This window comes from Limulus polyphemus, unplaced genomic scaffold, assembly GCF_000517525.1.
Source record: "Limulus polyphemus unplaced genomic scaffold, Limulus_polyphemus-2.1.2 Scaffold2091, whole genome shotgun sequence".
NCBI classification, from domain to species: Eukaryota; Metazoa; Arthropoda; class Merostomata; order Xiphosura; family Limulidae; genus Limulus; species Limulus polyphemus.
The window spans coordinates 30,168-53,116 of NW_013667701.1; the positions used below are offsets into that span (position 1 = coordinate 30,168).

Here is a 22,949-nt window from a genome sequence, read left to right on the forward strand (position 1 = left end):
CTTTAAGGAATGTCAGTGTTATGTAATGTGATAGTCTTGAACTTTAAGGAACATCAGTGTTATGTAATGTGATAGTCTTGAACTTTAAGGAACATCAGTGTTATGTGATGTGATAGTCTTGAACTTTAAGGAACATCAGTGTTATGTGATGTGATAGTCTTGAACTTTAAGGAACATCAGTGTTACGTGATATGATAGTCTTGAACTTTAAGGAATGTCAGTGTAATGTGATAGTCTTGAACTTTAAGGAACGTCAGTGTTATGTAATGTGATAGTCTTGAACTGTAAGGAACATCAGTGTTATGTAATGTGATAGTCTTGAACTGTAAGGAACATCAGTGTTATGTAATGTGATAGTCTTGAACTTTAAGGAACGTCAGTGTTACGTGATATGATAGTCTTCAATTTTAAGGAACGTCAGTGTTACGTGATGTGATAGTCTTGAATTTTAAGGAACATCAGTGTTATGTAATGTGATAGTCTTGAACTGTAAGGAACATCAGTGTTATGTGATATGATAGTCTTGAACTTTAAGGAACGTCAGTGTAACGTGATAGTCTTGAACTTTAAGGAGCGTCAGTGTAACATGATGTGGTAGTCTTTAACTTTAAGGAACATCACTGTTATGTAATGTCACAGTCTTCATCTTAAAGCTGTTATCAGAATTGTGTTGAAATCGATGACTTATAACTGTAGCTATTGATAATGTGAAACTAGACTTTTTAATAACAGAATAAATTTATAAATCTGACTGTTGATCCTTCTTTGAATTACATCTGAAAACTAACAATATCTGTTGCTATACAAGATGTAAGAAATTAAATTGTACAACCAGGACGTAATAGACCGAATATTTAGTGGTACTAACTTTTCTTTTCAGCAATTTTACCTTTAGTAACAAAATAGTATCAGAAATAATTGCAGGACTTCAGGAGTCTCAAATAAATAATTAACATTTCCCAAGTAATTTCATGTATGGGAAAAACCTCGAATTTTACTTTAAGAAAAGATGGCTGTCACTATTGTCATGAGCAGGGTTCCATATTGTTTTTCTTTATTTTGGGCTGACTACAAATTCTTCTGAGCACTACGTTTTGTCCAGCACTGTTATTGAGTGGCTATTGGTGCCTATATTCCTGCCTTATGGTATTGTTCAAATTGTAGGCTTATGTCTTCCACACAGAACTGATTAATGTGTGAACGACCTGTTGTTTTTGGTGTGCAATGCTTGCCAGATTGCTGCAAGACCATGCATGCAGCTTAGAGTGTACATTGTTGGACACAAAAAGAATCCAAATAATAATGGTTGTTTAATATGTTATGTTATTATTCAAATGTATAAGACATTGGTATGAATACACGTTTGTAAATCTTCCAGATCACATATGTAATAGTACTGTCAGTTTGAAAAGCTCTGTTCCTCAACTGCTCTAAATCTTAGAAACACAATCCTTATAATAATGTATATACAACTTGTTAAGATTAAATATATATAAAGTACAGGTTTCTTCTAAAACACAGTCTGATTTTATAGTTAATAAATAATCTACTTATCCAACAGATAAAATATTAAGGTATTAACTACATACCCCTAGCTATGTAACATGAAACATATAAACTCAAACCTGTGCTGTGTATATGTATGTATGTATGTGTATATATTTATGTATGCTGCTTCAGCACTTTTACAAATGCTGTTTGTAAAATATTTTTCCAATTTTAAATTTTATCTGGTATGTAGCTTATAGTAATAGTAAATAATTCTGTGTGAACATTTTTTCCATAAAGTAATCCACATGTATTGTATCTTTTCTTCTCCACTATATTAACAAATTTTTGTCTATTTCATACTTTAAGTTAATATATCAGAATAAAGCTTTCCTTGTGAATTGTAGCATATCTGAGATGACAATATATATATATACTAAAACATTGCGAATTCAGAAACAATCTTGCTTGGGGTGTAAGGACGATGATAGTGCTTAGTATGTAGGGATGGGCCGGGAAAAAAAATGGGAACCGTATATTATATATTGCTCATCAAACTCTCAAATATCTCTTATCTAAGAGCATTTTATAAACACCTAATGTAGGTTTTCAAAAGCTATTAAGACCTTCAGTTTAGCCAAAAAACATTGCTAAAGTAGAACCAGTGAGCAGCATAATTGACAAATGTTCTACTGCTTATTCTGATTCAAATGTCAGAAAAACTAGCTCATCAGTGCGTTGATTTACACCTCAAAATGTTGCATTTTAACTTGGGGAGTACAGAAGCAGTGTAGCATTTTACTTACTTCAACACATGATGTCCATCAAGACAACTCATCATGCCAGGCTAAAACTGCTGCCTTCATAGTGACTGCCATTCATTAATTCATTGGTGGTGTTTGAAAAAAAAGAGGGGAAACAAATAATAAAACATTTGGAAAAAATAAATATGATGTACGGATGGCAATGCCAAAAGTACAGAAACAAGGTAGGGATGAATACACGAAACCGTACAAAAATCCCTACATAAGTAGCTACTGAGTCAATGTCACAAGCTTATTAGAATTAGCCATTGTAAGACTATAACATTATTCAGTTTAAATGCTTTTATTCAAACCTGAATTCATGCAAATGAAAGAAATTCAACATATATTTGTAGATAAAAGTTTTTCTTGGAAAGACTTGGTTACTTATGTAGGGATTTCTATATGGTTTTGTGTGTTCATCTCTACCTTGTTTCTGTGTTTTTTGACATTGCCATCCCTACACTTATTTTTTTCAAAATTCTTTAATTACTTGTCTTAATATATATTAGTCAGTTCATCTGTTTTACACCAGAAGACAATCTGTTTTCTAACTTGTAATCAGTGCAGTTGTGGATTGAATTGACCTTGATAGCTGTGAGATTGGATGATGGGGTTGTTATTTGAATAGATGTTGCTAGACATGTTAATTAATACTGAGCAAAGCTTGAAAAGAAAGGAATAAATGACATGGATATACATGTTAATTGAGCAATATTCTTTGCATTATTTGGTTCATATTATCTGTTAAACTGAAATTATTTAAAAACACACCAGCTAAAAAATTAAAACACAACAGTCTCTTGTTTTGACTTGTAAAAGAAGTCTTCTTTGTTGTTGTTTATTTGTTTTATAAATAGTCTTAACTCATCTAGGTCTATGCTGGTATTTAACATCTGTATTTTGCCATGTGTTTGTTGTCTTTATTAATTAGTAAATGTGTACATCATGTGAAAGGGAGTGTTGGCCTGCGTACCTATTTATCAGATGTAGATGCAGTCTAGCGATATGCTTCTGAAAATCTCTTGTGTACCACAGTTTGTTCCAATATTTCATGATTTTCCTAGTTAATGATATGTGTTCAGTTAGAGTGGGTTCTGTTATTTTTTTCCTTTTTTTAACTGCATTTATGTTCCCTAATTATTTTAATAATTGCCTGCTTTTTCCACTATACATAATATCGCAATATTTACATTTTATTTGATAAATGTAACCATTACTTTTCTAAAGAATCTGTCTTACCTTTTTGACGTACCAACATTTGCTTAAGAGTCAAACATGAATCTGAAGAAACTAATATTAGCTAAAGCTAAACTTCTATTAAGCTTTTTCCTTACTTCTTGGATGTAAAGTAAAGTAATCAAATTTTTTGAAGTTGCTTTTGGTTTGAGTACTTTAAGTAAAAATGTACATTTTTGAAATTCTTAAGTCAGGCATTGACAAATCCCAGGTCGACATATCAACTAGAGTTTTCTCCTATTTTATTAGTGCATAGGGATGTGCTAGCTAAAACTTGATTCTAGAACAGTTCTGGACTCTTGGAAGTCTGAAACTATTTTTGCATTCTTTTAGTCCAAAATCGAACTTTGAATTCAGCACTTCTTTGTGTTTTTTCGGGAATGAAGAGCAGCAGTTGCACAACACGTTACTAATCTCCCGCCATTTTGTTTTTCTTCTTTCTCTCAATTTGACCAATCAGTGCGCATGTTTAGACTCGGATGGGACCAATACTATCAAGTGGTTGTTGATATCGTGGTCGTTAGCATGCACTTGTTGCTGTGAAAGTAAATAGATATACGTAGCCCCCATTTCCCGGTACAAACAGTAGCGAAGTTAGGTTAGGCACACCAAAAGGCCTTTGCTTATCATTGTACATGTTGTAATGAGGAGTAGATTTTACTCTCATTCATTGCAAGAATCCACCTAAGTTATAGTTATTAATCTACTATTTTAATAATTGCACATATTGAAGTTTAACTTTAATATATATTACATAATAAACTTTAATAATGTATCTTTTGTTTTTAGTGTAAAACTGTACGTCTCGAACCATAACCACACAACTAGCTCAAAATATATTCCGTAACTTTTCTGAAAATATTTGTCGAGGTCTGGCTTAAGAATAACCACTTTTTTATACATTAATACAACTTAGTTCCTTAAGTGTTTTTTTGTAGGATAGTTGCAACTAGTGTTTGCTTTGTAGCATAAATTAGTGACAACTAGTGTTGTGATTTTGGATGATACATTCTGTTTTCATTTTTGGGCTGGTGTGTTTTTTAGTAATTTTGTACCAATATTTATGCTGCAATTAATTGTAATATCTGTTATCCAGCATTTAAATATATATATATATACAGTTAGTAAATTTAAAGAAAGTATGACTGGGGAAATGTTAACTAATAAAGAATTTCATTGAGCAAGAAAATATGCATTCCAGGTTTTTAACAGTGTTTTAATAACCTGTCAGTAGGATCATTTTATTATTTGGTAGTCTTAGCAATACTTATTAACCCGATCACTAAAGAACATAGTTTACATTGAACAAAAACACACCAACACTAACTAAATTTGTTTACTAAGGCATTGAAAAAATACATATTGTGTAATCAGGTTCGTGCGACATAAATGTTTTATATTTTTATTGATCAATAAGTGTGATCAGGTTCGTGCGACATAAATGTTTTATATTTTTATTGATCAATAAGTGTGAATATTTTTGTTTATATGGTAGTAAAAAATGTAGTTTGTTTTTTTTCAGGTTGTAGATCACTTGTGTCAAGTTCAAGGTTTAGTGGAGAAAGGATATGATGGAATAGAAGCTGAGACAGCTCTTCATCTTCATGATTACAGAGTAGAAGAGGTTTGTGTACTAGGTTTTTATTACAGCAGTGTATGTAAAACTATGTAAAACAGCACAGTCGAAATGTATCTCATTATGATAAAATCAACCAAATTACTGGGTGAGCCCCTTGCTTATATCAGATGATTTTTGACTGTTTATACCTGTCTGGTTGTTTAGTGAAACCCATTTTCTAACATGCATGCATTGTCACCTAGCTAAGCCTACCCAGTTCATTGCATTTTCTCTCTACTTTACAATCTTCACATTCTCTTTCTGGAATTTCTGATCATATATTTAGACGTAGCCTATGATTATTACATTTTCTACTGACATATGCATAGTTATCTTTTTGTATTTGCTGATTACCAGTGTGTATTAAATTTGTATTTATTATTTGTTTTCTGTTTCATATAGTTAACTTTACCCATATTTATCAAAGGTCCTATTTTATATCTTCAGATATCTATTTAAGATTAACCTCTATCTTCAGTGTTCTCCCATTCAATTGTATTGTTTATTATTTAGTTAATATTTTTAACTTGTACTTCTCATATGCCTAATTACCCAGCTCAGCTTGACATCTTGTCCCTTGTCAGATACTTAATTCCTTACCTAATTGAGTGTGAGACTTATAGATTGTCTTGTGTCGTTTCAGGCCATGAAGTACTTGGACTTGATGAATCAGTTCAGTGTCCTGGGATTTGAAAAAGATGCTATCAAGAAGGCATTAATAAGACAGAAAAATGACCGAGATAAGGCTTTAGATGCATTACTTCTCTAATAGTTCCAGAGTGAATAACTGCCTCTTTGTTTTTATTCAGAATAAACCTGTAAAAAATATGTGCATCCATTCCAGAAAAAACAAAATGTTGAATAAATACTGTTGAACAATGCATTACTGCTTTGAAAAAAATACTTTTATATGAGCAGAATTATCCTGATGAAACTATAGATTTAGCAGTGTTCGTACTATATTCTATACATATGTATATGAAGAGTTGTTGTGTGAATAGTGTATTGTGGTAATTGATCTGAATTCAACTGGAGTGGAACCAAGATTAATTGTATGTATAGATAAATATAATTATGTGAGTGAGTGGGATAAAGCTTTTATGGAGCTAAAGAAAATAATTTCAGTTGGTCAGCTGATTAATTTTTTCTAGTATTTCAGTGAAGGAGATACCATTGCAATAGTAGAAAGAACTTCTAGGTGATTTATTTAAACCAACAAATGATTTTTGTTCATTCAGTAAAGGTTTTGCTATATTAATTTCTTAATATACCATGCAATGTTTGCAACACGTGCATAACAATCAGTAATATAAAAACATTGGTAAGATGTTCAAAAATAAAAGAGTTTGTTGCTATTTGCTTGGTAAGTATTATGTAGTTTTTAATTTTCAAATAATTCCAAGGACTTTAGCATCTTCTTTAAAAAATCAAGCTCTGAAAATATTACCTGGTTGTTTTTAACACTTTTTTTTTATCACATTTTCAAAAGTACACACTGTATTGTCTACACATGAAACAATTAGGAGATTAGGCTGCATGTTGATAACTATCACAAAGTATTCGGTTTTGCTGTTTTTTTTAACACACAATAGATGAACTTGAGACTTTTGAAAGACAAGAACAATTTTCAAATACCAGCAGTCATGTTTAATGTTATCCTAGTAGAAAGTATGAACAGTACTTTAAAAAGGTATGAGCTTTTTGAATAATTCACCTATCTCGATAAATAATACGTATACTGCTAAAACTCACTTTAATCTTGGAGTAACATAGTAACGAAAAAACAGTGTGAATGTGCATATAAAGAATTTTCCTTTGTTTCATTAAAAGTTCCTTCCCACCCATTTAACATTTTGTTTATTTTTGCTTCAGAAGTCTGTTGGATTCAACCACTGATTCAAGCTTTTTAAGTTTGCTGCTCTGGTTATGTGGTATATTTTTATTTATATGAGTGGTATTTTTGTTTCAGACATAATGGTATATTTATAATTAAATTCAAAGTATTCTGTTGTGTTTCCATTGAAGATATACTTCTGCTACTGTAGACAGGGAACTTTCTTCCTGAATGAGTCTTTGACCCTGTAACTAAGAAGGACTTGCAAGATCAGTGATCAGTAGTCAAAATCAGTGTTATTCAAGTGGTATCTCATTAAAATACCTGGAACGTGTTATTCAAGTGGTATCTCATTAAAATACCTGGAACGTGTTATTCAAGTGGTATCTCATTAACATACCTGGAACGTGTTACTCAAGTGGTACCTCATTAAAATACCTGGAACGTGTTATTCAAGTGGTATCTCATTAAAATATCTGAAACGTGTTATTCAAGTGGTACCTCATTAAAATACCTGAAACGTGTTATTCAAGTGGTATCTCATTAACATACCTGGAACGTGTTATTCAAGTGGTATCTCATTAAAATATCTGAAACGTGTTATTCAAGTGGTATCTCATTAACATACCTGGAACGTGTTATTCAAGTGGTACCTCATTAAAATACCTGGAACGTGTTATTCAAGTGGTACCTCATTAAAATACCTGGAACGTGTTATTCAAGTGGTACCTCATTAAAATACCTGAAACGTGTTATTCAAGTGCTATTTCATTAAAATACCTGGAACAAAATTTGAATTTTTTGACATACATTTTAGATCATTGGGGTCAGCAGGAACAAAATGGTGGATGTTGAAATTTTGTCCCGATAGGGTACTGTTATGTATGACAAAAGTAAGATGATTTAAAAAAGTCATATCAGAATACTTCACCATTCTAACAGTAATAACAAAATGGTAATCAGAGTGACAAAGGTATTCTCAGATAAAGTTAATTTCATGCATTATAAAACATTTAAAAGCCGCATATATGAAAATAATTCTTAAATAGCCCAAATTCATATCTTGTGTTCACAGTACTATATCGTAAAGCTCGGAGATTAGTGGCAGTTGCTAATCAATTAATTTACACTCCCATTAATCAATTAGTAAAGTGTTCCTCAAACCTTGGTACATACAAACAAAACAACAAAAAATTTTGACAGCAGATGTTCCCAGCAAGTTAGTTACCTTCCCTCCATTCAGCAGCCCAAAATTAGTTACAGTGGTAGGTAGCCTTAGTAATTTTGCCGTAACAAAGACAGGATGATCAAAAGTGTGGTGGCTGTGTAGCTAGCTTTGTGCTTAACAAACCATATAGCAATATTTTGATATTACTTTGACAGTTGAAATAAATGAAAATACTTATAATCAGAAACCCTAATTTTTCATTAGTTGATTATTTTTGTGACAGTCGATCTAATTGGAATTTTGATTAGTCGATCTTTGGAATAATTGGAAATACTCATTTTGATATACAAACTGATTTTGATTGATTTAATGACAATTTCAATTAATTAGTTTGCATGAAACTGACCAATGTAATCTGGTCATACATAGTTCATTAATCACCCATCTCTACTATATCATTTTGCCTTATGCTCGCATAATTTCCTGACTTTTGATCCCACATTCAACCTCTCCTCAACTTGTATTGCTTAGATATTTTTACATATCAGGAAGTAATGTATGAAAATGTTTTGTTCTTAAAAACTAGTTAGAACATGCAAAAATGGATTTTGTATTTTGGCTCCATTTTTCTCTGTATTTCAATGAGATACTACTTGAAGATAAACTTTGATACTAAATTTTGATCATTGATCTTGACTGTCTTTTGTTATTCTGCTTTTGTCACAAGCAGTAAAACCTTGTTTAAAAAAAATCTGGCATTGTATTTGCAACAAAATCACTTTTTGAATTTGCTCAAGCTTCTCTTTTGTTCATATTTATCATAGTACAGACATTTTTGTATTTTGCAGGAACATTTTTTTTTCTTTTTATTAAGATGTGATCAGTGGTTCCTCTTCCAACTTGACAAACATATCATAAGACATGTTTAAACTCTGATGCAATTTCTTCTCCTACCATAGACAACCACAGAAATTATTACAGGGAGGGGCAAAGACTTTTGCGGGGGGAATAGTGTGAAATTGTAAATCGAATAAAAAAAATTCACTTACATTATGTAACTCATTTTCCCTCCCCCACCCACCCCTTACTCGAGTGCGTGGATGCCCGTATATCCTACTTACATTCTGCAACTGAAGGTTTTGATTGTGGCTAAAGGCCTAACAACAGGTTCATTGTGAAATCCTGTTCCACATTTCCCAAGTTTTCCAGTTAGTTACCTTTTACAAGTTTCTGTTGCTACAAACCAAGATTGGTTAATGATATCACTAGGTTAGTGGTGTTACATCTAGTGATTTCAAGAGCAGTTTTCTCCAAGTTTTTTTTTTATTATTATTTTTATCTAAAAAAAAAATATTTTTTTTTCTTAATTAGGCTATGTCGTAGTCAAAGTTTACCTATTATGGATTATAACTGTATAAAATTTCATTTCTTCAAGGTTAGATAGGATTCAATATTCCTAGTATTCTTATATTAATTATGTTATAAGTAACTGATTATATCATTTTGAGTATAATAGTATAATTTATTTTTGCAAACATCATGACATTTAATATTTTTTTTTCGTTTACAAATGATTTTTTTACCATCAAAGCATGCTTTACCAAAAGAATATTAAATTTTTAATTAGATGATTGTGAAATATTCTTTAGTTTTATCATCCTATCAAAGGCATAACTTGGAGATGCTAATATGTTGTTTTTTTTTCAAATCAACCTAATCAGCTTGTGTATTAATTTAGAAAAAAAGTCACATGACATTTATTTGTAAGAGCATTTTGCATTGAAAGTTATCATTCAGGACATGCAGACATCTTTGTAAGCACAGCAAAGTTTTTTAAGTGTGAATGATGTTTTTGTGCAATTACTTTGCCCTTCGTTTAGGTGGGTTTTTTGGCATTCCATGTTTTAGATTTTTTTTATACAAACAACATAACTCATCTATAATAAAGAATAATAATTTAGCTTGTCTACTTATAGGTTTAGAATTTTCCTCATTTCCAACATAACTCCTTGCACCACATATAAGTTGATAAGGTTAAGATTTATCTAATTATGATCAACCTTTTTTTATGACCTTATAAAAATCGTTCACAAAAAATATAAATGTCTCTTTTTTTTTTTAACTTCTCACATTGAAATTTTACACCATCTGTTTGTTATTATAACCAATAATAATCTGTTTTGTGTAGATGTTATTTAGGGAAAGTTACATTTCTGTCAATGCAGTATGAGACTGATTACTTTAGTCCTTTTTCCAGCTTAAAAAGGATGTTTTCTGTGTTCTGCATTTTTTTCATCACTCGAGAGTAGTCCTATAATTTGTTTATTCTACACATCATCCATTTCAGTGGTCCTCCAATGGGATAGCAGTAAATCTAAATACTTCCAACACTAAAATTTGGGGTTTGATTCCCTGCAAAGAATAGTCCAAAACAAACCATTTCAGTGAGAGTTAAAAATAATTTTTCATCGTTTATTCCAGATTTTCGTGATAACTTTGAATCAGGTTATTATTAAAACTGAAGCTTTTGATTTTAGGTAAGTTAATTATTTTTATCACTGATAATCATCTCTTAAAAATCTCTGGTTTGATGTCCCGCAGTGGACAGAGTGTAGATAGCCTATTGCATAGGTTTATGCTGAAATACACAAACCTGAGTTTTGTGTTAAACATGTGTACTTTGAATGTCTTTGTATCACCTCTGATTTGTTGCTAGAATTTTAACTTTGTTTCTGTTCCTCACAATCAGCATGCTGCATTTTTCTCTCCTGTTTTACTATAATATTTTTTTATTCTTGGTTAGAAAGAACCTACCAGTTAATTATTGATTGTAAGTGTTTCCAATTTAGCTGCCCCTTCAATAATGATGTACAATATTTGAAATAGTATTTCATATCGTATTGAATTTTTTTAATAATTTGTCAGTTATGGGCTGAAAATGTAGCTGTAAAAAAGGCCAGTCAGTGTAAAATAAGAACTGTATAACATGCAAGTACAGTTGTTTATATTTTTAAAATTATAGTTATGCATGGCATTTGTAATTATTGAAAAAAATTATTTCGATAATTGTGATACCGTTCCTCATAGTAGCACTTGTTTGAAAAGTAAAATTGATTCTGAAACTCCCTTGCTTCTTGGATACAGGTTAATTATATTATGAGCATTACAGAGAGTTTATTACTATGTCACAATATATTTTGTAGGTTTCTTAAAGGAGAAAAATTGTAATCTACTGGAATTCTTACATTTATTTATATATGTACCATTTCATATATTAGGTTGCATAAAGATATTATTTCATAGTGTTTATTATTGTTTTTTCATTTTGTTAGCAATTTTCTTAATGGCTAATAAAGACTTATTGTCCAACATGAAGATAACAGTAAGCTAACAAAAATTTAAGAATGTTAACATCATCAAGGCTTCAATAAACACGTACTCATACTTCTACAGATACTTCAAGTTAGTAATAAATATAGACATCTTACGTCTCCCTTGTATAGTAAGTATTTTGAATAATAATAATAATTAATTTAGCTTTAAATCCTTGATCATGAAGAACACCAGGCTCTCTAAAAATGTCAGCTTTTTTTTTTAATTTGCAAAATACCATATAAAAGTTATACAGATGATCCATGATATTGTTTCAATTTAGCTTTTTATTTAACTTATTAATGCTGTATCTGAAAATGTATGGTTAAAGAATGATTCTGTGGTTTATACTTGTCACTCACAATTGATAATAGAGATTGGTATTTATTGAAATTAGTCAAACCTATTGTAGTGAAATTAGAACTAGTCTATTTGTATGAGTAAGTGAAAGTTTTTTGTTTTTTTTGCACCTGAAAGACACAAAAGACTGGTGCTTAACTGTGGCACAAGCAGATGACCCCTTCCCCCTGGATGGGATGCCATCTATTGCAGTTTAAACCTCAACTACCTACTGATACAACCAGGTGGACTGAAAACAATTGGGATAGTGTCTTGTTCGAGAACACAACAACATGTTTCAGGCAAGCCCCAAACTTGCAACCTTTTAACTATGAGTCAAAAGCACTAGGCCATTCTGCCACATTATCAATGTGCTTCAGTTAAAAACTGATAAAAAATAAGCATACCAAAACAGTAGTAAAAACCATTGAAGGATCTTCAATTAGAGGTAGAATAATTTTATGGTTTTTCTATAGTGTGTTCAGAAATGGTTAGTATTTGTGTGTTCACCCAGAAAGCTTCATATCTAAGCAGCTGTAAATAATAGCTGTAACATTTAATAACAACTATTTCAAAATAAATTTTATCAATAAGATGCCTATGAATATGCTCATGTTATTGAACCATGCTGATTCTTTAATTTTTATAAATGCCTTTGAAAAGGTTGAAAGTAAGCTGTGTGACATTTCAAGGATAAGAAACTATCCTTCAATTAAAACCAGAATCTAGGGACGTGTTGAGACTTCTAAGGTATGTAGTTAATGAATGAAAAAGTTGAAGGAAGATAGAATAGTGAACTTTATTTACATAAATATGCTGCATTCAAAGTTTGTTCAAGCAGTTGGTAAGAAAAAGATTCCTGTATTAAAACGTATGGCACGTGGATGTTTTGGTCTTTATAGTAAAAATATCGTTTTGATATGCTATTAAATGTTTATAAAAAAAAAAACGGAGTACCTTACAATACTTGAAAAGTGCCCCTTTAATGTACTATGTATGCAATATTATCATAAAAGTTGGGCAGTATCATATCAGTTACATATTTCTAAAATTAATTGTACAATGAAATTCATCACCCGATGATTTATAGCAGTGACTTATCTCCAACCTTACCTGTTAGTTACTGAAACGATACACAATACAAATTGTCGATGACAATTGACAAATGCGGTTGCTTATATTGAAAACAAATTGGGTATAAAATACAAAATCATTAAAGTTTAATGTCATTCCTTACTGTCATTGAAGATGTTTACCTTGGTTTCTTTCTTTCTCTCTCTAAGATTGTCATAATTACAATCTTACTTTAAAATGTACACAATCTAATATGGTATGTATAATTACTATGTGCAGTAAATAAAAGTTTTAATAGGAGAAGTATGCATCGCCCAACAGTAATTTTAATTAATAATAATAAAAAATAATATATATTCCAACTTTCGGTGACCTACACAGTTGAACTTCAACATAGAAAACTGAAGGAAGTTGGAAAAGGCCAAAAGGTTCATTTAACACTTACCCTGAGGCACTACTACGTATATGGGGGCATGCTGAAAGTTCATGACTACTTTGACCTCAACCTGATTTTTAAGATGTTTTTAAACCTTTACGTTTAATTTTCTTTTTACTTGCGATAAAACTTGTTACAGGTGTCGTCATTGTAGATAATGGTAATGTCAAGGTTGAGATATTAGATTTCATGATGATAAAAGAAATATTCGTTTTGAAATTCCTTAAAACTATATCTGCACTGCTATCACTTCGCCGAGATATATTTCTAATATAAATCAAAATATTCCAATCAGCCATTTACCAGTCAACCGACAATTTATATTTGTCAAATGGTATGATATTTTATTCAACTAGCCCTAAATATTAGAACAAGCAATTGTGTGTGTATATCTATATGTGTTAATCATAAAATATTTAAGTAAGTTAGTGCCTCGACGAGTCTACTTAATTCGCGAAGACATTCAAGTGGACCGAACATTGTCTAATCAATCACCAATTCATTTGCACAGGTTGCAACTGTTTGATACCGAAATACAAACCAGTTAGGCGTTGTTCACTGAAACAGCCGTAGTCATTTTCAAAGAAGAAAACTCTCAGTTCTTTTAACTTTAGAATCTTTTAAAAACAAAATTAACCTTCGTCTGTTCATTGTAGAGTTTAATAAAATTACAAATTTGCTCCCTGATGAACAAAAAGTCTACCTTTCGAATACTGTTAGGTTATATGGTTTTTAATTTTTTCTCTTATTGTAATAATATGGTATTGTTCTATCAACATCGCATTTAGACTATGGACTCTCAAACATTATCTATTATAATAATACTCATTGTATGGTAAAGTAAAATAGATTCAAAACATCATCAAACTTATATAAAAAACCAGTGTATGTCAAGTTATGCTTGATTTTTTTTAAATAGGAGGAGTCATAAAAACCAAAATGCATTTATCCAGATAGAATAGTTCGATTACTGTCTGCCTCTTACAATCTTAGTGACGGAGGTACCGTGATACCTTATAAGTGTAGTGAGTGTTGTTTTAATAAGCCTAAAGTAAATATGTAGTGTGGTATCACCTAGCCTAGAGCCCAGTGCATAAAGTTTATCATGAAAGTAACAATATCGATTCAATTTTAAACTTAAATATTTTCTGAATTAAACTATTTTCTGTTATATCACTAACGTTCTTAATAATAATAAAAAACCTATTTAATCAACGGAGACTTTAAATTAAGAAACCAACAAATATCTTTCCAGTTTTGTTCTCTATACATTTCATTTTATACTTTCAGCACATAGACTAACAACAATATTAGGTTATACTTTTGTTGCTAAGCAACATGACATAAAAGCCAGCGTTGGAACATAGTGTTACCAAAACGCACTGGCTTTTCTATATATTATAAGTTGTTAATCTACTGATTTTTACCAATAATTATTCTATAAATACACCACGAATTCATTTCATGGATGATTTTAATTTTGATTGGCTCACAAATGAATTTACTGACGTTTGACTGTTTCAACTGCACTTTTCTGTCAAGCTTGATTTCGCCCAAAATTATTTATTTCAGTTAGCTATGAAATGTGAGGTTAGGTATACTATGGGGTGGGGTGGTAATACTTGCCATTTTTGACAAGCTATACGTTAGTAGATATGATAATACTCAATTTTTTTGCCTGTCCTGAAAATGCGCGCTCACTTGGAATAACGCATGTAATCAAAATATGGATATAAATATACTTTAGTAGAAATTTTATACAACATATTAAAAGTTTTTTGAAAGGTCTAACATTAGGTCGTAGAATAGTATTATAAATTGATTTATTGATAGTATTAGGTAAAATAAAGTTTAGCCCTAACTAAACTAAAGCGAAAAAAAGGCACACGAGTTACAGCGTAATTTTATCTATAAAAAATAGGCCGTACTTGATATAGGCTTAAATAATGATAGGTCTAAGACAAGTAGACGCACAAGTTTATTGTGTTGTGCGATTAAAATGATTTTGTATTATTCTAGAAATCCTGTATTTACAGAACAGAAGTACTGTTGCAATAAAGATACTAATCTGCCTGCAAATGTTTTGTGGGTCTCTGCTAGTGTATATGTAATATAATATCCATTTATGTTATTGAAACGTTTTTACTTCATTGGCAAAATTATCTGGTAAAAATAATTCAACGTCCAGTCCACGTATCGATAACGAATTGCTTTATTTCCCCATTTAACCATTTCTACGAACTTGTACGCTGCAGTAAATTGCTGTAGGCCTACGTTACAAATGACGTTAACGTTAAACAAATCAACTTCTTTTATGTTGGGTTTGAGTCCGTTTTACTTCACCATATACTAACCTAAGTCAATTTAGGCAGTGAATAATTTTATGATATTTCGTCGAATTCACTTTTCGAGGCACAGTGGTATGTCTACGGACTTTCAACGCTAGAATCCGGGTTTCGATACCGTGGTTGGCAGAGCACAGATAGTCCATTGTGTAGCTTTGTGCTTAATTACAAACAAACAAACATTATTCGATATCATACAGTGGACAAATTAATTTCGGCTCTGGTGAAAAAGAAAATAAATCTTTAACAAATCAGTTTTATGTACAAAGTAGCAGAGATAACTAACAAACTGACAGGTTCACTCTCTACCTTGAAATCACTCATTACACTTCACAACTATTTCGTATATAAACAATATAGCTAGAATACATTACATCCTAAAAGTTTTTAGACGTTATAAGCCTATCATATTTAGATCTTTTGATCTAAACTATTATTAAAACCCGCAATTCCCTCTTACCAACATTTAAATTACTACATTAAAAATGTAGTTTTTAACACTACTTTTGGAAATCAAAGGATATTCTGTCTGATTATTATTATTTTTGTTAATTAAAAATATATTTATGTTGTCAACGGTTCTTGCTCCTTCATTTTAAAACACGAGATAATGTTAAAAGAGAAAATAATATTTTAAGTTTTTATAACAAGTTTTCATAATTTATTTCTACCTAATTTTTTAAGCAGTATACAAATGTATAAAAAGATACGAGTGATAATCTCAGATTGTTTATTAATATACACGCAAAATAAGCAAAAACACAACAACAGAATCACGATAATTTGATCGTTATTTTGTTACTGCTTACATAAACTTACTCTTAGATGTTTTTCGTGGGAAATGCATGACTTGGCATTTTGTGAAATTTGAATCAGGCAGTTACTTCTGTAAATGTACAGTAATCACAGATAATTAAAATGTCCATACATTGTTAATTTATACAAGAGAAAAATATATTTGTACCATGCTATTCGTTTACTTCCAATATTAATACATAGCCTAGGGTTAATATATACTCAAACATTAATTTATTTTGTGGACATTTTGTTGATGAGAGCAGTTAGCCGCACGTAAGAGGAAATATAAATAATATTTCGTAGAACAGCATCTTGTATTTAAACTTCTGCTCTGTACCTTGTTTTGTTCTTTTTTCCTAAGTGAAGACCCTGTCATAATACCTCGAAATAATTCTGGACTAAAAAAACAAAGAAACAGAGTAATATTAAACCCTATAAAATAGATATGTATGAAAGTTATCAAATAAAAGATGACAAAACATTTCTCGTGGTGGGCAGAGCACAGATAGCTCATTGTGTAGCTTTGTGCTTATCTTCAAACAATACATAATATGCTTTCAATTAATTTTTACTATTGTAGCAAAATGAAATTTTCAAAATGGCATCATTATTTTTATAGCGTTGGATACTTCCAACTAAACATGCCCTCCACCCCAGTGGCACAGCGGTATGTCTGCGGACTTATACCGCTAGAAACAGGGTTTCGATACCCGTGGTGGGCAGAGCACAGATAGCCCTTTGTGTAGCTTTATGCTTAACAACAAACAACAACCATCCAAACATGTAAAAACAATGTCAGAAGAAAACCAATCATAAGATTTGTCACACTCGAATATTATTATGAAAATATAATTGTTGTGTAGTTATGATTGTAATAATATATAAAGCTTGAGTTTTTTGTTTTGTTTTAAACTTTCAATGTAGTTCCATCTGATTATTTTTTCTATCTGTTATTGTATAGTTACCGATAACGAAACTTTATGTTGAATAGATTAACATAAAATTATGTTATTCCACACATATTAATAACGGTTTGTTGCTCAACTTGTGGTGATCCATATAGTCAATGGGCTTACTGAACAAGTGTCCTTGACAAACCGCTTTTCTTTTGTTGGGTGTACCAAGAATTACTCATTCTTCAAATGCATTACTCATCTTTCACTAATAACAAAAAAATCAGAATCAAACTAAAAAATATACAATAGCGAAAAGCACAAAAATACGAATGATAATTGACGTAGGTTTGGTTGATATTAGGAATTTAGGATGTTCTGTGTAGAATGTTAACTTGTGGAAAACATTTTAAAACACGGAAAATATATATGAAATTGTTATTAACATTTTATAAAACAAACAAACTTGGAATTAATGAATATCACAATACAATAAAATTTTGTGTGAGTATTTCATACCTCTGTGGGTTTTTAAACGTCTGCGTGTAGGAAATAAGAGTGTGTGACGTCACATCTGCGATCTGTAGACGTTGTATTTTGTTTTGTTTCTGCAAGTACTATTCGCAAAGCCTTTCGGGTGACATACATGTGTACGTGCAAAGGAATGTACTGCAAGAAAGACTAAAATGGCGGCGCTGGTAGAAGGGCAACAATATGGTCTTTTTTCACAGGGAAGTTATTCGAATTCTAACTCATTAATATTTGTTAAATTAACAGATTCTGCGCTTAAATCAATAGAGGATTATCTAAAGAATAAGGTGGGTAGTTTTTTAATAAGTGGTTATAATTTATTATGAATCTTACTTTATTTTGTTACTTTGATCTCACTCGTTATGATCACTCCATATTATACCAATTTTCAGTTCCTACACGTAATTTACACGGGTTTTAAATCACAGCTTGTTCGTATTGAGTCCTACTGGTCATAGCGTGACCATTACAGTTTACTTTATTATTAAATAAGCCAACATGTTCAGGTGTTTTTTCGCTTTTCAGGGGTATGGTATTCTTAATTAACTTCTTCCTTGAACTTTGAAGTTGAACTTGAAGATATGTTTAGTATACTAACCGTTACACCAACACTTGATCCTGCAGTTAAATTAAAAGAATAAAATGTAGAACCTGATTTAATAAATATTAATCACTTAGGCTTATGATTATACTTAAACTGTTAAAGTAATTGTTATTAAGAAGAAGTAATACAGAGTCAAAGAGTGTTGTGTCAAATGACAGTGTTACTGTTACAACGATGTAGGCCTATACTACCATATTAGGAATCTAGTGGCTTCAGAACCAAACTATTTAGTTTTATTTATGTACAGGTATTATTGCTTTTGTTATTCATAATAATACTTTTGCAGTCATAAGCTGGGTATCACTCAGTGACTATCACTGTCACAATATATACTTATTAATTAAAAAACTGAAGTAACTTGAAATAGCTGTAGTTTGAGTACAACAGATAAACTTCTAAAAGTAGAAATGAGTAAACACCATTCAAAGGTTTTTTTAATTGGAATTATTTTTAAAGATGTATTGGTAGGTATTGAATCCTTAGAATAGTTGCAGAAGAGGCTCAATAATGACGTATATTTCGAAAATTTTAAACTAGTATGTATGAAGAGGCTTAACAGTTGTACTTGCTTTGTGTGCAGTATAAAGTAATTAGAACTTAAACTAGATACTTTGCAGATATTTAAAGATTTTAGTGGCTTTTAAAAGATACGTTTGAAAAGGTTGAAAATTGAACATTAATAATAATAAAGGAAGCAAGATTTAGACTTTTTTTAGTAAAATCATTTCTCTGTTATTGTTAGAATTATAGTTTAAACTTATGGAATGGTTTGCCTGGTAGTGTTGTGTACACTAGCTTACTTTCTTATATTTTGTTGAATAGGAAGAAGAATATTATAGGTTACATTTTGTTTGTCATGATGCTTTGGATTAGTGTTTTTGTGAATAAAGGGGTGACCTCAGAGAGCCATATGGAATGATATTATAAGGGATAATATGATTGTTACTGTTAGAGACTGACCCTCAAGTACTGAAATATTTTTTTATATCTTTCAGAACAGCTGGGGTCCATATATTGCATTATATTCAGTAATTTTATTTCTTTACTTGTAGAAACACTCAGTATAAAGAATTTACCAAATGACTCATTTTTTGTATAAAAAATATATAATTGATTAGTGTAATAAATTGCAATACCATTGGCACTTAAACAATTTTTGTGTGACATGTATACCATTGGAGTCCTTATAACCAATAAAGTGATAGCCGTACAAGCAGTTTTGAATAAAAAAGTTTATAAAAAAAATTGTATCAAAATCCAATGGAATCCTTATATGGTTCTCATCTGGAATTCAAGGTTTAAGCATTATAAATCTAGCTGCTGACTAGGAGGAATGTTTCACTTTGAATTGTTAATATGTGATATAATTTGCTTGATGATGCGTAGGTTTCTAATTTGATCTCACCTAAGTTTATATAGGTTGGTACAAGTGTTACATACCCACACAAAAGCTATATTTAACTGGACTGTATGCTGTGTTTCCATTAAGTTAAAATATTTTTATCAAATGTCTCTGTGTAGAGGTAAAATCTGCAAATCGGTAACTTCACTGATTTGTTGTTTTCAATTCTTATCCTTATAGTTAAATTATGAATAAAATTATATAAATACTTAAATTTATCAAAAGTTTGAGAATCAGTTTGGACCCTACAGAATTATTGAAATAAGTAATGAACATCAAAGGTCCTAAGAAAACTGTTAGTTGGATTTTCTTAACTGAAAAAATACCCATTGATCATCATCCATTGCTTTTGACCTTCATATCAGTTTTCAAACCCCCTTTAAACTTATCCATCAATCTTGTATCAAGCTAACTTACCAGTTAACCTTTGCGTATTATTTTGTCAAGGACTTTCAGGAAATTAAGGTACATAACATATGGTGGTATGTGCCTTTATGTAAAGAAATCAGTCCTATTAAAAATCTAAGTATGGTAGAAAATCCTTTCGTAAAACAGCTTGGGCATTCATAACATATGGACCACAATGGGGACCATTTGGTTCTTGAAGGGCTGTCCCAGCAAATGAGTACAAAGGTCATAACTAGAAGAGGTAATTGTTTCCTTTACTTCTTTATTTACTGTTCTATGTTTAAGAAAAAATAAGCTTAAGAACGTATTTCTAAATAGTAATAATCTGTTTACATATGTAATATATAATAATTGAAAGGTGAATATTTTACAAAATACTAGTCCACTACAACACAACCAAGACAGGTCACTTTGTAAGGACTAAAGGTCAGTTATATATTATTTGATACAGTAACACTGTAACTTCTGTATTGTTAGCCAGGCAATGCTGGAAGGTCAGTATAATAAATATATATAAATCTATAATGTTATGAGATTTAAACTATTTAGACTAAACATTTGTGTTTTCATGTTAAAATTTGTAGTTATTCTATAACAAAGAAAAAAGTATAAATTTTGTATTGTTAGCCAGGCAATGCTGGAAGGTCAGTATAATAAATGTATAATGTTATGAGATTTAAGCTATTTAGACTAAACATTTGTGTTTTCATGTTAAAATTTGTAGTCATTCTATAACAAAAAAAAGTATAACTTCTATTTTTTTCAAAATTTTTTATTGAGGCTACAAAGTTGGTCAAATCAAACCAACTTGTACAGAAATACAGTAGTGAAAATAGCAAATAAAATATAAAGTTTTTCTTATTCAAATTTGATAATTATCTGAAGATTATAAGGATTGCGCATGTGAAATTTGAAAATGTTCTAATGCATTAAAGTATTTTTAGTCTTAAAATCAAAATTACTTTGCATGTTGGATAGTCAACATTCTTAAAGAAAAAGCTTATGAGAAAATTTTTAATTAAACAATCTTAAAACTTAATTTAAAAACCTGATATTTTTTTATGAAAACCTTGTAATGTTTACCAATAACCCACAAAATTTTGAAAAGATGTGCATACGTTATCAAAAATCATAATATAAATACTTTTGTGGTTACGAGCTGGGTGGATTCTACCCAACCTGTAATGGAAGGGTTAAACTGCTTCAAGCATTTCAAGATTTTGCTGCAGACTGAACAGAGTGAAATTGTTGAGATGTCAAAAATTGCTAATGAGATTTCTTTTGATCAATGACTCAACACTGACTCAGCAGAACCAACTGGTAAAGAGTTGGCAGATGAGGATATCATTGCAATTGTGTCTCATCAAAAATGTGGGGATACTATGTCAGCTGATCAGTGACTCAACATTGAGTCAGCAGAACCAACTGGTGAAGAGTTGGCAGATGAGGATATCATTGCAATTGTGTCTCATCAAAAATGTGGTGATACTATGTCAGCTGATCAGTGGTTCAACACTGACTCAGCAGAACCAACTGGTCAAGAGTTGCCAGATGAGGATAACACTTCTATCATTTCTTTACAAAAGTGTGATACTGACCCACCAGTTTATCAAGACAGTCTGAATAAAGCGCAGTCAGGGCTTAAAGTGATTTATGTGAAGATTATGATGATGTAATTTGTTATTTGCTTAAAGTGCCAAGAAGCTTCAAAAGAAAATATGTCAAAGTCAGTTCAAAAGCTGACTGGGATTACATCCTTTTTTTGGAAAGTAATTTTTTACCATTTTACCAGTACTATTTATTTCATATTCTCTAAGTTATTGGTTTGAACGAAATCATGTTTTATGCGAAGATAATGAAATGCTACTTTAAATGTGCAACTTATTTAATTATTGACGATGTATGAAATGATAAACTGATAAGTTTATTGCATCTACAGTTGTTTTTTGTCTACCAGTTACATGCCAACTCTTACATTTATCCATTGAAAATGCATGTTATTAATAGTGCCTGCCATATTCAAAGAGACTGATTTGACTATTCATGTCTTGATAATCCAAGTGAACTAGTTTATTATAAATGTGTTTGGATTAATGAGGTTTAACTGCATAAAACTCTGTTTACCCTCTCCAGATGGGTCATGGGTCAAAGGCCATGTCATTTCGTTTGTTGACTCATATTCAAAATTTTATTGAACTACTATTTTATGAGTTTATTCAATAAGTTTGGTATCAAACTGTAGATTATAATTCATATTTTATTATTATACATTATTTAATCTTAATTGAAAAGTAAATATTAAAAAAACACAGTTAAACATTAATTTTTATGTGTCGTGTGGTATGTTGAATGCAGCACTGGTTCAAATTAGATGTTTGTGAAGTCAAAATACTAAGTCTGTAGTTTCATACCAATTAGAAACTCAGATTACCAATATTAACAAGCTAGAATATAAAATAAGAACATCAATACGGTCTTCCAAAAGTCCAGAGGCTTGGTCATCATATCACTTGCCCATTTCTTTTGTCTGACTATGTTGGCAGGTCTTAAAAAGGGCCTCTGTCTAGCTGCTCTGCAATGATAACCCAATCTGTGGA

The 22,949-nt window shown here is 30.8% G+C and overlaps 2 protein-coding genes across 3 annotated transcripts in view; both read left to right on the forward strand.

The window, feature by feature from the left end:
* Positions 1 to 11,457, forward strand: part of LOC106465909 (ubiquitin-associated protein 1-like) — a 25,012-nt gene extending 13,555 nt beyond the window's left edge. For both annotated transcript variants that reach the window (XM_013926146.2, XM_022393851.1), the window contains 2 exons: positions 5,053 to 5,154; positions 5,792 to 11,457. In XM_013926146.2, the coding sequence (XP_013781600.1) occupies positions 5,053 to 5,154; positions 5,792 to 5,917 (228 nt within the window). In that variant the 3' untranslated portion in view covers positions 5,918 to 11,457. The remainder of the gene's footprint in view (positions 1 to 5,052; positions 5,155 to 5,791) is intronic.
* A 6,587-nt stretch (positions 11,458 to 18,044) lies between these two features.
* LOC106465906 (RNA polymerase II elongation factor ELL-like) overlaps positions 18,045 to 22,949 on the forward strand; it is a 47,760-nt gene continuing 42,855 nt past the window's right edge. The window contains exon 1 of the mRNA XM_013926143.2: positions 18,045 to 18,225. Within this exon, the coding sequence (XP_013781597.1) occupies positions 18,094 to 18,225 (132 nt within the window). The 5' untranslated portion in view covers positions 18,045 to 18,093. The remainder of the gene's footprint in view (positions 18,226 to 22,949) is intronic.